The sequence below is a fragment of the Cyanistes caeruleus genome, chromosome 1 (genome assembly GCF_971803275.1).
Source record: "Cyanistes caeruleus chromosome 1, bCyaCae1.hap1.1, whole genome shotgun sequence".
Taxonomy (NCBI): domain Eukaryota; kingdom Metazoa; phylum Chordata; class Aves; order Passeriformes; family Paridae; genus Cyanistes; species Cyanistes caeruleus.
The window spans coordinates 136941435-136956224 of NC_141701.1; the positions used below are offsets into that span (position 1 = coordinate 136941435).

A 14790-nucleotide genomic window follows, 5' to 3' on the forward strand; every position below is an offset into this window, starting at 1 on the left:
CCTTATTAAAAACAAAGGTATGTATCAAGGTTTGTTCCTCATTACAAAACATGGGCTTTGTGGAATGAGTTGACTGGATAGAGCCGACCAACATCCATGGCTACATGCCATGAGTCAAGAAAGCTTCATGGTGCAACTCCCAGTCGTGTCAGGAAAGGGACATCTCTCAGCAGCTCTCCTAAAGTCAATAGGTTTTCATCTCTTTTGGAAGCCATAAAAATATCAACTGGCAAATTGCCCATTTTTCTCCAAACTGCTAATAAAATTCAGGTCACATGACTGGATGATCCCATCCACTGCAATAGCAAGCAGCCTCTCAATATACAGCAAGTTCAGGATGACCTACAAAACATGTCTCTCCCACATAATTACCCTTCCAAGCACTGGAAAACCCTATATTAAGATGAAGGATTAAAAAAAAACCCTGAAGAAATCAAGCATTATCAATTTCCCACCTTCATACAGGGCTAAAAAAACTGTAAAATTCAACCCAGCAGTTCTTTCCAATTTTCTGTTCTCTATGTCACCTTGTTTACACGTTCCTGTGTCAGAATGCTGCGTGTTCAGCTTGTTCAGCTGGGAATGCATGGTTTTCCAGCATCTCTCAGTTTTGGCAAGGTGATTGCTATACACAAATACAGATATGGCCTCCATATCTCACAGCTTCACTGCTATGCTTAGTAACACAAAAAAATGCTGATTAACTTTATAAAGATCATAAAGGTGCAGAGTTTCCCAGCAGAATTCTGAAAATCCAAGCAAGGGGTAGATTCTCCTGAGAGCAATTTAAGCAACATCCTAGATACAAGGTTTTTTTCTACTGCTGAATTCTGATTTTTAAAATGTCTTCTCTATGAAGGACTGAAATCCCCTCCCAGCACTAAAAACATGTTTAGTCTTTGAACGAAGGGGTAAATTGCTACTCAGAACAGCATTTCCCCTGTTCCCATGAAAATCTGGCAGACACAGCAGCAGACTGTCTTAAGAAAAAAGGAAGAGAGAGAATGACAAACCTACATTACTCTGCAGTCTTTCCTCCTTCAAGAGGCACCACTGACTTCTAGATGGTGTTTAGTTGGGACTTTGTTCAAAGAAATTCCGAGAGAGAACAGTAATAGGCATACTGCTTGACCTTCATGCTCTGTCATGTTTTAAAGGCAAGAGAAGGAAGAGGGAAACTCTTCTCCCTGTTCAAGCTAGTAAAGGCAGTCAGTGGGAAAAGCAGAGACAACAGCAGACATTGTACTCTGGGTCTTCTTTGGGCTGTAATTTTGGCAATTCCCAATCAAGTTCAGGCTGCCTATTTGGAAGGGGGAGATGCATCTTGTAAAACCTTTCACTTGAAGGTCACTAGAAAGATGCAGTCCATTATAAAAGGATTCATGCGGTGTTGCTGCAGCAGCTGATTTACCTCTTCAAAAGCACCAGTGCCACCTTAATTGAAGGCTCTTGTTGAATGTATTATCCAGATTCAAGAACAGTGGGCAGAGAGAAATAGCTATACCCTGGGATCAGACACTTTTCCAAAACTGGGGCAGAGCAACTTGACCTAGAACCTAGAAAAACAACAGATTTACTACAAGCTGGAGAAACTCCTCTTGTTTCTAAGATTTATGTAAATAGAAAAGCTGTAGTGTAAGGTCTGTTACTATAATTACAAAGCTAATCAAGGGCTTTGGAGTTAACAATAGCATTAGGAAACACAATCAAACAGTGAAATGGAATGAAAGATAGAAAATGCAGATTATCAGAAAAGTAGCAGTTATTGTCAAGCTTCAGAACACAACAATCATAGCAAGAAGTTAGGAAAATTGCAACAGAAACACTGGTGAGGAGTTTTAAAGTTAAAAGCATTTAGTTTGGCACTTAGTGTGCCAGCATCCACTGTTTGCCATGGTATCCATACTTCTTTCATTGTTAGATAATGAAAGATGGTTGGAAATATTAGACCACTTTCTGAATACTTCTAGTTGAATTCGGAATCATGTTTGTATTCCAGATTTAGATCCTACTGTAGTGTGATAGTTTCTTACATTGCTCACTTTGTTATGAGTCTGAACAACTGAAAGAAATAACAGGTCAAGTAAAATATGCAATGATACTTAAAACAGATGTTGATGTAAATTCCAGTAAAGAGAAAATATTTGTTTCAAGGTATGTGCTTTCTTAGAGGTTATTTTTCTTATATTGTGCAACTACCATATTTAAAAACAGAGACTATTAAGGATGAGTTTGTTTAAAAAACAGTATGAAGTGATTCTGTGAATGTATCAATGAACTGAATGTTAGATAGCCTTTTAAAAAACAGTTTTAAAAAATTCTGCTCCTTCATGGGACACAAAAAATTAACAAGCATATGGGGAAGAGAGGGGAAGACTATCAGACCTTTTACCTTACTCTCAACATAAATTTCAGTGTTGATGCAGTCCAAATTACATAAACTATTGAGTCAATTCTGTACTGTTTCAACAGGAAAAGAATACTCCTCAACCTTTGAAACATTACATATCAAAATATTAATTGGGCCCAGTACTTCAAAAATAAAGTCAGAGGGCTAGGGATGTTTCTAGCTGTTTTTAAAGCTTTTCATTACATTATTTATATTTATTTTCCTACTGATACAATGGACTCAAGAAGCTGTTGTGCCTGGGAAAAATGCATCCTGTAGTTGAAACAAACTGCTATTTTACAAGGTTAGAGATGTGGAATATTATTTCTATTCCAGATTAACAGACTTACATGATTTTCTGTTGGAAATTTTCAGGGGCTGAACCTGCACTTCTGGTCTTCTTAATGCAAATCTCCTATAAAATGGGAGGTGGTGGGGAAAAGACACAAACTCCTCAGTTTTCACTGCAAATTTGGGATTAATAAACACTCAATATAATGAGAATATTGCAAAATAGCCAGAAGATTTTATAAGAAATTAACTTAAACAATGCAATCTATTAACAATCTAAAAAAATTAAATCTTGCCTGAAATTTTTATAAGCTCTCCAAAACCTGCTGCAGTTCTTATTCCTGCATAGTACATCAGTGAATGCTGTGCTATTTTCCATATGTTTTTTCTTTCAGTCTGGATCAGTGTTATCCTATCAGTTTTTGTCATTAATTCTAGCTAGAGAAATATGGAAATCCAGAGTATTTCAGCAATATGTTTCCAAGTTCAGTTGTCCTGCTTCAAATGCACATTCATTATACCCATGTAATCTATGAGCATTACGCATGCCAACTATGCTAACTTAAAAACTCAGAAAGAAGTCTCATCTCTTACTGCAAAAAATAATGGAATTATGCTTCTCAGTAGCTCACCTCTCCTGGAAATGCTTTGAAGGGATCAAGCCTGCTCTGGGATTGGCATCACCTTCATGTTTGGCTTGCCACCAGGTTGCATCATCCTGGCTCATGATCTGAAGGATATCTCCTTTTCTGAAAGCAAGTCCAGCTTCTTTACAAGGAATTGCTTTATCTTCATTAGGATCATAATCAAATAAGGCTCTGATAAACATCTGAAACAAGCAGTGTTTGACCTTTATAATCAAATATGAAATGCAAAACAAAGATATATTCTTTTTCCGTTTCTACTGTTCAAAACCATTGAACTAAATAACATAAATATTTACTGCTGCAAAACATCCTTATGGATGTCTAGCATGGGAAATTCATATGGGAATGTTCAACTCATGGCTTCTGCAACTACAGTCTCAATGGAGCCAAGGCTCTGTGACTCAAGGCAAGCAGGATTTTGCAGGTGTACGGGGTGCCCATAAGAGGAACAGAGGAGAAAATACTGTTGAATGAAGTAACTATCAAGTGTCTTCTACCTAGTGAACAATGGAAGGAGTACTTGGAACCAAGCCAGGTCCTTGCAGAAGGTGGAAGATTACCTGCACAGCTGAGAGTTAAGGCTCAAGAACCATGTTACACCCACTCATAAATTCAGCACCTGTATATTGAAGTGTACAATGTGCTATATACTGTCATGTTACAAAAACTGAGTCCACAAGTATAAATCACATTCTTGGTACTGTCATCCAAGCAAAAAATACATATCCTCAGCATAACAGTTAATGTGATGGCTTCTGAAATAGTCTTGCTTACCTTGCCTTCCTTCATTGGCATCTCTTCCTTCACACTGGGTATAATTTTAAATGTAATGGCTCCTTGAGACTGAGCCTGGTGAACATTTGAAAAGAAAATACACCGAGAATTAAGCTATACAATTCAAAGAAATCTTAGATTTCTTAGAAATTTTTAGAAGATAAAGAAATCCAAATGAACTTAAAAGAATATAATGAACCTATCCTCTCCCAAACATGATCTCTAGAGTTTGACAGCTTCGCTTAACCAAACTTTGTATTACAAAAATTAAAATACCCACTTGAAATGCTTGGGTTTATTTGTTTCTCAGTGGGGCAGATGAACTGTTAAAAACTGGGACCTGCATAGTTCAGAGGTCCCACTCCTTTACTGAAGGCAGGAGAAAATGCTACAGCTTAAATGAATGCATATTAGAAGCAACTTCTGGACTCCTGGCACAGTTTGGACATCCCTGGAAAAATAGAACTAACATTTCATTTTTCAAAAAAAAAAATTATAGAAAAATTCAAACAGGCTTGTACCATATTTATCATACAGAGCTATTGGGGGGATTTATTCGCTTGGCAACTTTAAGGAAGTAGAAAAGAAAAACATATTTGAATAGACTATGTGTACTAAATGGAAAAAAAACCTCTGCTATAAATTTTGAAACAAGTTAGCCATCATCAACCACCTCATCCATTCATCTTTCCCTATATCCCACTTTAAAGTGTGTCTGGCTGCATTTTACTTATTAACCACAGTATATATTCCCACTGCCTCAGTGACATTTTGCTATTGAAGGAAGTGCTAATCAGTTGGAGGCTATGCTACTATTGCATTGCAGCCGACAAGTTTCATAAAACGAGTAGAGTGCAACAGACAGCCAACGATTTAAGCAAAATGGAAACAGGCCTGTCCACTACTAAGTGAGACATTCTTCTGCTGGCATGTCTGCAATCCAAGGCTCACTGTTTGACAGGCAGCAGCCAAAGTCTTATTTCACCCACCGTAGGACTGGAATCAATAATTTTGTTACTTTTGAAAAAAGCTCTAACTAGCTTTTGATGTTTATACTGTACCTCAAAAAGGTAAATGGGGAAATTGTTCACACCTTTTCTAGTGTATTTTGTTTCTAGACATTTTAAAATATTAATTTTTGACGGAAACTATGGTTCTGCAGGGAACATGAAACCATAAAGCAAGAATGCAAATCAGCAGGCTAGCACTTGAATGATCTTGGTTACTGAACCAGAACTGTGAGACAGCTGCCCAATTCAGCAGGACAGCAAGGGATTTATGTATATAGAAATGCCTACAGCATGAATGACAGAGCTGTCATGACCCTCATCAATGTCTTTGATGCAAAAATATTAAATATTTCTGAAAAAGTCTAAATTACTAAATTTGCAATAATGTTTCAGTAATGAGAAATCAGGCTAGCTTTAGAGACTGTACAGTTCAGAAGAGCACAGACAGAATAATATATATGGCTATATACTATAAATCTATGTCATACAAAATCTTCATATACCAGTTATACAGTCTATCTAGCACCTCTGTTATTAATTGTCACATGGAGTGACATGTATTAATGAATACATTTAAAATAGTTTGAATTCAACAGGTCAGGGTGGGCCTTAAAAACTGTAGATTATAAACTGAAGTCTGCAACATTCTGCTATTTATGGCAATATTACAGTCTTTAACTCTTTACAAGTAATCTATGATTGCCTATATATGTAATGCATAGAAAATTACTCTATGAGAAAGATTTGTAAATGATGGCACTGGAAGAAAAGCCATTATAGTAGAATATACTTTTTCTAAGAAATACAGTAGAAATCATAAGTCTCATTACTTTTCCTTGACTCTCCTAAATTAATTTTAAAATTTTTGGTATTTACCAAAATGTGTATTATTTCTTCAGGCTTTTTATCATCTACGGGAATCCCATTGACTTCCCTCAGTTCATCACCAACATGAATAAGCCCTACAGAAGAAAAAGAGAAGCTGTGAAATTGTAGCTATGTATTACAGAAAAACCTGGCATTAACATTCAGCTTGTTTCTCCCTTGTTCATATACATTTAGCTCAAATTTTCATAAACTTTAAGCTCTAAATTAGAAACAGGAATATATAGTGAACATAACAGATACTGTCCTCTCAGCCAAATTTGATAAATTGGTTGGTGAATTTAACTCCCTATCTTCCTTCTAAAAATCAGTACCACCTTCTCTACAACTTCTCCAGACTTTCATGCAGATGTTTGAAAAATATCCTGTGCCAATTCTTTTCCCACTCTTTTCTTACTGCTACACAGCTGCAAGTAGTTTAAAGAGCACTTAGGCTGGAAGTGCTAATTTGTGGTACAAATGCTTGCTAATCTGTCTATCTATCTATCTATCTATCTATCTATCTATCCATCCATCCATCCATCCATCCATCCATCATCTCTCTCTTTATCATCTCTCTCATCCCTCATTACTCCATTACTGCATTTCAGAGTGAAATACAGCTGTCTGAGACTTTCTTCAGTGAAAAGAGACACCTTAATGTATGATTCAGGACTTCTTGCTAAAGTTTTTGTAGACGCTGAGCATCCCAAAGTAAACAAGGATGTGCTGTTATTTTGAGAACTACCACCAGAAACTCCAAATGGATGTCCTAATATAAAATGATGTCAGCACCCCAAGTTCGTCCATCAGCAGGTTGGCATATGCCATCAAGGTGTGACTCTTGGGGTATCTGGCACAGGGACAGGAGTAGGACTTGATGATCTTGATGGGTCCCTTCCAACTGAGCATATTCTATGATTTATAAACAGATGTCATCAATTGGAAACAAACTATAATATATTAAAAAACTGCTCTGTATCCACTAACTCAAAGATACCTTGCTGCAACTGAACTGGGGAAAAAAAAAATCAGCATACTTTCAGCAATACTGAAATATCACTTTGGAAAACTGACCAGAGGCCAAATACTTCTGTTTGTGATAGTAGTGTATTTAATTTCTACAAAATATACCATTTTATCTCATCTATTTGTGAGTTCTTGAATGGCTAGTGCCAAACACCTTACCACTTCTATCTGCAGCTCCTCCACGCATTATCCTGGCCACCACAATTGCACCAGTATGTTCATCCCTTTTAATAGTAGCTCCCTTGGGTAAAAAAAAAAATAAGAAAAAAGAAAGTTATCTGGTTAATCTCAGCATAATTTTAATACACTGCACTAAAAAACATTTGCTACATAAAACTGCAAAAAGCTGACATATTAGTATGTGATTAAACCAGAAATGATACTTGCTTATGAAAAGAATATACAAAATATGTTGCTCTATTTCTGTCCTCTTAAAATGTGTCTTCTTTTTCAATCAGAAGTAGCTCATGCATTCTATGAGTACACAGGTTTAAAGAAAAAAGGACAATGATGGAAAAAGTTTGCTTTTCATAATTGCTGCACTTTATGCTCAGAACTGGCTGTGCACCTTTTTCCTTTACAGTATGATCAATAAAAAAATACACATTTGAGAAGTGCCCCTGAATGTTGGGGCTCACCTCAAACACTCATAGGACAGAAATGCAGAGGAAGGGAACATTTCCTGAGTTAGTCATGGCTGTTTTCATACATCACACATAGACAGCACAAGGCACTGAGGTAAAATGGCTTTGTGTAAATTTCCAGTGAACAGCTGTCCAGATGAGAAAAATGCCTTTGTAACAAGAACTGTGAGTGCGCACTGAAAAGAAGCACAAGGTGATGGGGAAGCAGCAGGCAGCAGCAGTGCCAAGTGAGAAGGGATGTGGAGGTGCAGAGCTGCTGCCTCAAAGGCAGTGCCAGTCCTTTCAGGCAAAACTGGAGGGGAGAGGGAGGAAATGCTGTCCCTGTTCTGGGAGACAGATCAACAATGGGGATTTTAACCAGGTAAGTCATACTGCATGATCCAAAAAGGTTACTTGATCCAGTATTTTTAAAGAACAACAGAAAAAAGCCACATGCCTTGTCTATCAGGTTTTTAACTGCATATGGTTATTTTCCCATATTAATCTAATTACTTACCTGCAATAGCTCTAACGTTGTTAATCAACAGAGATATTAAGGACTCTGTCAGGCAAGTCAACTTTCTGAAAATATTTTCATATTCCATATAAACATATTTACATATTTACAGTTAGTGAATGAACAGTATTACTTCACCTCTGAGTGCTACGTGCACTCTGCCATCACTGGTTAAAATTTCCTTCTATCAGAGAAGAGTTGTGCTTCTCTGCAGTAAGGTACATAAGTACTTTTTAAGGAAGTTCTTTGAATGATTTAATGGCTTTTATAGCTACCTTGCTATATTTGTTTAGAATAAACATGAACATTATATTTATCAGTACTTCAATTTTTAAGTGTTTCATTAACCTAAAGTTGAAAATTGTACAAATAACAGAGCTGAGATTTTTCTACAGTTAGCAATTTCACCAACTGTAAATAAACTCGTTTCCCTCTACCTCTAAGATGGAAATATAGCACAAGTCACAAAGACAAAAAAATGGGAGATTAATTTATATTTTCATATGCAAGTTGCATTTATTGCAAATAGAGAGAAATTAAAACAGTCACCACTCACTTTGGCTGAAACTTCAACAGCAGTCATCACTCCAAAGCAAAATTGATGTGCTATGTTTGTGCATTTCATTTTACTTTCTAAATACATGCATATGAAATTCTATCTATAAGTAAACTAATTCTGCAATTTGCCAGCCTTATTCTTAGGTAATGTTTATTATGTAATTATATCAGCATACACTTGTTTGCATTACAGTTTTGAATTAGTCTGAGAGTTTCAAAAATACACATTTAGCTGCATGCAATCTCACTTTAAAAACTAATTTCTAGACTTCTGTGCAGAAAAAACTGTACACCACTACAAATATATGAAACAGCCTTAACCCCCCTAACTTATATCTCAATATTAAGTTATGACCTTGCAGCAACAGCTACTAATTTGAAGTTCATAATAATAATACCTGGAATGTTTTAACTATTTTAAAGTAAAAAGGATGTTGGGATTTTTTTTCTGAATATATCCATAAAAAAAAAAAACAACGCAGCATTAGGATGCTAGAGGCAAATATAAATACAGGACATTTCCACTATACTGTCCATAGAAAACAGGCTCTCCTAATTAATCAAGGAAAAAGCCCTCATCAAAAAGGCTTTATGCCTTTTACCTACAAGTCAACACCATGAAATGCCACCAAATTCAAAAGGCAAGCAATGACTGACAGGCTTCCCCTGTGATCATCCACTACCCCAGCACCACACTGATGTCTGGGAAGTGTTACTTCACTTTGCCAGGCTTTTTAGACAGATGCTAGAAAAAAATCTGTGTGCAAAGACCACACTATTGACCTAGACAGCATCTGGATGTAAAAATAAGGCTCCAAGTGGAACTTCATGCTCTATGTGATTATCACTACTGGCACAAAATGAATTTTCCTAGCACAGATTAACTATCTGAAAGATGGCTCTACAAAGATAACAGGTAAAATGGAATTTTCATACAAAGGACAAAAACAAGCACAAAATGGCAGGAAAATTATTTAACCAAAGTTTGCTCACTGACAGCATCTCTTCTGTGGCAAACCCAAACTGAATAGGCAGGTCCATGAAAAACACTACTTGAGTTTATGTATTTGTACCTTTAGTACACAAATGAAAAAAGGGGTTCTATAAATTCTACTTTCCTCCCAATTTAGAACTCTTAAATCATCAAACACAAGTGGGTTTCTTTTTGAATACCTGAAGAGCTGATTTTCTGAAAAAGCAGCTTCTCTTGCACTGCTGCCAGCCCCGCTTAAACTACGAGGTATATATAATCTGGCAAGAAATTCTCCTTATATGATGTTCAGCTCCAGTACTTTCAGTTACATGTGCAGTGCAGCTCCTCATTTAGGGCTTTAAAAATGGAAGAAGGTTAGACTGGGCCTTGAGAGCTGGAAAATATTTTCAGTGTTGTGAGCCAAAAGTGTAAGTTACCCTAAATGAGACGTATACAGATGTAATAGCATAGCTCAGTTTAAAATACTTCTAAAGGGAAAAATAAGGAGTTTGGGAGCCATATGGTGATCAGACTGAGAAAATGCTTAAAGGTATACCATACAAAAGCACTAAAAATAATACAAGCTCCTCCAGCACAGCTCTTTCACTGTTTTTTAGTTGCTTTTTTCCCCCCTGTTTTTAATGTAGTACCACGCATGGGGAAGCATTGCTTAGGGTTTCACAATGTGAGCTTTATTAGTTCATCCATTTATCTGCTGGTTCCAGGCATTTTAAGTCTGTATTTTTAAGGAAAGAATATCTAGCCTGTAAAATAAATAACTAATAAGAGAATTTGAAACATCAGTAATATTGTTGCATATCTCTCTGTTAAACAAAAGCACATGCAGATGGATAAATGCAAATAAATACTTAAATAAACCTTATTTTAATTCATTCTCTATTGAAAGTGCAAATACAAGTATCAGTTACCTATCTTACAGTGAGGAGTTATTTAAAAGTTGATGTCCACTTATATGTAGACTATAGCTAACCCTACATCCAAATGAATCCAAAAAAACGGCTAGGTTCATCCACTGTTGTGAACTGAACTACAGGGACTAAGAGTGTGAGGTAAGTGAAAGCTGTTGCATCTGCATGGACAGAATGCAATAAATGTCTCCTTTAAGTCACTAAAATTAATTTCAACCAAGTTAAGCTATGGAAATCACAATACAGGGTTCAATTTAGGTGTCCAGGCTACTTCTGTAGCTACTTGTTTTCATTAAGTCAGGAAACTTAAACAGACGGCATGGGTCATTCTCTGGAGCTGACTATTTTTCTCTTGTCTATAGACATGGCATGACATAAAGGTTAGTTTTCAAATGACCAGACCTATGTGAAATGTGTTTTTGTGACAAAGAAACAACCATCCTAATGTGAAGAAGCATCCTATTCAGAGTAATAGCTGTAACAAACCTGGAGCATTACATTTGGAAGCTAGAAGTAGTAGGAGGACAGGCACTGAACTGCTGTAGTTATTCATCTCGGACATCAGGAATGTTAACTAGGAACAGGGCTGTGGATCAAAAAGCCTTGGAGAGGTAGGCATAAGTTAAAACTCTCCAAGCTCTCTGATAAAAAACCCAATCATGGTCAGGTGAATTTTGGAATGTCCCTGAAAAGAGATGTTTCTACTTCTCTTTATGTAAGGTTCAGAGATGTTCCAAATTTCTTTGTTAATACAAAACATCCTAAAACAATTTCACCTTGCTTGAGGGAGATCCTGTTGGAATAACATTTGCTAACAGACCATTAAAAACGCCCCAAGCCCAATACTACAGAAGGATTAACAAAAAGTTTAAAAGACTTCTCAAAAAACTGGGGGAAAGTTCAGCACCAACTTCTGAATTGATGAAATCTGGCAAACAGAAGGCCCTCCTACAACCATGTGTTTCTTTCTCTTTTGAAATGATTACTCCTGGGAACTCAGGCTTCATTAATACATGATTAACCCCAGCTAAGAACATTTGTGAGGTGCTTAACTCAGAGAAAAGCATGAACATGAGCATGAGCACAAGAGGAAACACGATGCAGTTTATGTAAAAATGGTCACTAGGTTTATTCCAAAGAAGTTAACAGTGCCTAATAGCTTCACAGTGAATACTGCTGAAAGTCGTCCAAAGGAAATGCAATTCAGAATGTCCAGGGTGTGCAACTGATGTAAAGCTCGTGGCTTTGCAGGAAAACAATCTCTACTGCTTGGGTACAAATAGAATATGAGCCTGTGTCTGGAGTGGAAGAAAAGTTCAAAGAGCTCAGTATCTTCAAGTCAAGAAATGAGACAATCTCTGCTCCAGTAAAAATATTGTATAGTACCTCCAATCTCAAACTCAGTCGCTTCTAAAAGTAGAATCCTGATATAATGTTGCACATGGAAGTCAGACTTTTTGACTGGAGAAGAGTGAATGGATTAAACAAGTAGAGACTCTTTGATCTCTACTAAGAATATCCACAACTCCAGAGCAAGCACTGAAGGAAAAGACATTAAAAAGACATGGAAATAAATAGTAAATGAAATTATAATTAGTTTAGTAAACATAGATCATGGTATATCTTCCTTTAGTAAAATAACTTTGAGAAGCATAAACACAGTAGATCTAACATACATAGTATAAGCCTGTCTCCAGTTACTCTGCCATGCCATATGTAGGTAAGACCTTATCTGAATTACTATCCATGTTTCTTCTCATCCCCACCTAAGGGGAAAACATCTAGAGAAGACAAAGACACAAATAATAGGTTTGTTATGTACTGTGGTGATGGTGTCATAATAAGTCACTATAAATCTGACACAAAGAAATTAATGTTTGACGTGAACATGAATTATGTTAAAATGCATTGACAGTGCATTATGGAAGAGGAAGAGGACACTATATTCTTTGAACTCTTCTTGGAGAACAAGTAACAGGACTCATAAGTTCTCCTCTAACAAAAATAAAACATCAAGATAGGCACAGGATCTGGAAAGATTACAAATACAGTTTTCCTACACAGACAAAGTAAAACTTTAGATATGCCAGAGATTCCACATATCCAGTTAGTCTGCTCCAGTGCTGGACTTTCCAACAAATGGACCACTTGTATTAATTCTTAGTCTGCATGTCCCAGGGCTGTACCTTGTGACCATTGCTCTGTGTTTTAGCATCTTTTACTTCTGAGGAGTTTGACTTAATTGTTCTTGTGAGCTCCCTACCCCTCCCTACTTGTACGCAGCAGTTAGCCCATCCTTTGCCTCTTCCTAATAAGAGATCAATGACACATTCAATTTTAAGGCTAGTTTCAGTTTGGTAAATAAACAAAGCTGTCTTAAACTAGAGAAATTAGTTTGCTCACATGTTTTATATTTTCCATGGCTGCTGTCATTTCTAGTAAAAGATCTAAACCCCTGCTCTTTTACCTCTGTAATACAAGAGTTGTATCAAGTGTGGAGTTAAGAGAGTGTACAGGTTTTGTCAGGGTTAATTTCCTTCATGGTAGCTCCTATGGTGCTTTGTTTTAGATTTGTGATGAAAACAGTGCTGATAACACATGGATAATTTAACTATTGCTGAGCAGTGCACTGTCTAGGCTTTTCTGCTCATCACCCCACAGGTGAGGAGGCTGAGGATGCACAAGGAGCTGGGAGTGGACAGGACTGGGACAGCCAACCCCAAGTGATAAGAGGAATATCCTACACCATGTGCTGTCATGCTCAGCAACAAAACTGGGGGAACAAACAGGAAGAGGGGGATGTGTGGAATGATGGGTTTTGTCTTCTCAAGAAACAATTACAAGTGATGGAGCCCTGCTGTCCCGGGAATGGCTAAACACCTGCCTGCCCAGGGGAAGTGGTTAATGAATTCCTTATTTCACTTTGCTTGCACATGCAGCTTTTGCTTTACCTATTGAACTGTCTGTCTCAACCCATGAGTTTTCTCATGTTCGTCCTTCCGACTCTCTCCCCCATCCCACTGGGGAAAATGAGTGGGTGGCTGTGTGGGGCCGAACTGCAGGCTGGGCTTAAATAGACACACAGGTATCTGGAAGAGCTCAATGTCCCACTGGAGTGAGGAGGCAAGAGTGGAATCTGAGGAACAGTCCAAGGATAACCTTTAGCTTAAGCAACTGTTTTCTTTAGGAGAGCTCAAAATCTAAAAAGCCAATATACAATGTATATATTTCATATAAGTTTTCAGAAAATATCTGAGTTTCATTTTACAATTTATTATTATGCAATCCATTTTGAGATACTATTAACTTATGGAATTGAACAACTAAATCTTAGTAATGATTAATGTTTGGAATATCAAACTATGTAAGTTAAGATTTTATTAAGCTTTTTTCTAACAAATAAAAAGAAAGGTGTTATAATTAACACTAAAAATAGGCTCCTCAATTAGACTTCATTTCATACTATATGTTCAAATCTCCACATACCTTTTGGAAAGAATAATCTTTCTGATACTAAATCCTAAAGCAAGCTTGTTTTCTTTCTCAAATAATTTCTTTGATAAAAAAATACAAAAATCTTAAAGTTGTTATTCAAATATTTGAGGAAAAATATTTAGTATGCTAAAACAACATAGTAACTTTCCATATGGTCAAACTTGCAATTGTGCCCATGGGTACCTACAGTGAGTCAATAAGAAAACTCATTTCTTGTTTATTTATGCCAGAAATCCATCAAGAATTAGAGTGATAGTAAGATACCTACTGTGGAACAAACTATCCCTGTATGTCTAACAGAAGCAGGCAGCTCTCTTCCACTGTCATTTCAAGTACAGAATGACGACCTTCTCAAATTAGTTTGCAGGTATTTCTCCAGGATTGTTGTCCATTAAAACAAATATTCAGTATAACATAAAAAAAAAAGCTCTTACTGGTTTGCAGGACAGAAAGAACATAGTTAAATTTTATACAAGATGACTCCCACTCTACAGCAAATAAAAAGAAACAAATCAGTAAAGCATTTTAATATTCTTGTAATACAACCTAGGTTTAGTCCTTTCATTTTTCCAGATATCCCCATGAAGATATTAACTTTCTAGTATTCATAATGCAAAGTACAACAACAGACATTTTAAATTTGCCCAGATTTCAATTCAAGTATTTTAAAATATGTTTTCATGCTTTCTTT

The 14790-nt window shown here is 36.5% G+C and overlaps 1 protein-coding gene across 10 annotated transcripts in view; it reads right to left on the bottom strand.

Moving 5' to 3' along the window:
- Positions 1 to 14790, bottom strand: part of MPP7 (MAGUK p55 scaffold protein 7) — a 148604-nt gene that overhangs the window by 30302 nt on the left and 103512 nt on the right. For all 10 annotated transcript variants that reach the window (XM_086861930.1, XM_086861891.1, XM_086861922.1 and 7 more), the window contains 5 exons: positions 7164 to 7245; positions 5988 to 6073; positions 4102 to 4176; positions 3313 to 3509; positions 2740 to 2804 (listed from right to left, as the gene is read on the bottom strand). In XM_086861930.1, the coding sequence (XP_086718056.1) occupies positions 2740 to 2804; positions 3313 to 3509; positions 4102 to 4176; positions 5988 to 6073; positions 7164 to 7245 (505 nt within the window). The remainder of the gene's footprint in view (positions 1 to 2739; positions 2805 to 3312; positions 3510 to 4101; positions 4177 to 5987; positions 6074 to 7163; positions 7246 to 14790) is intronic.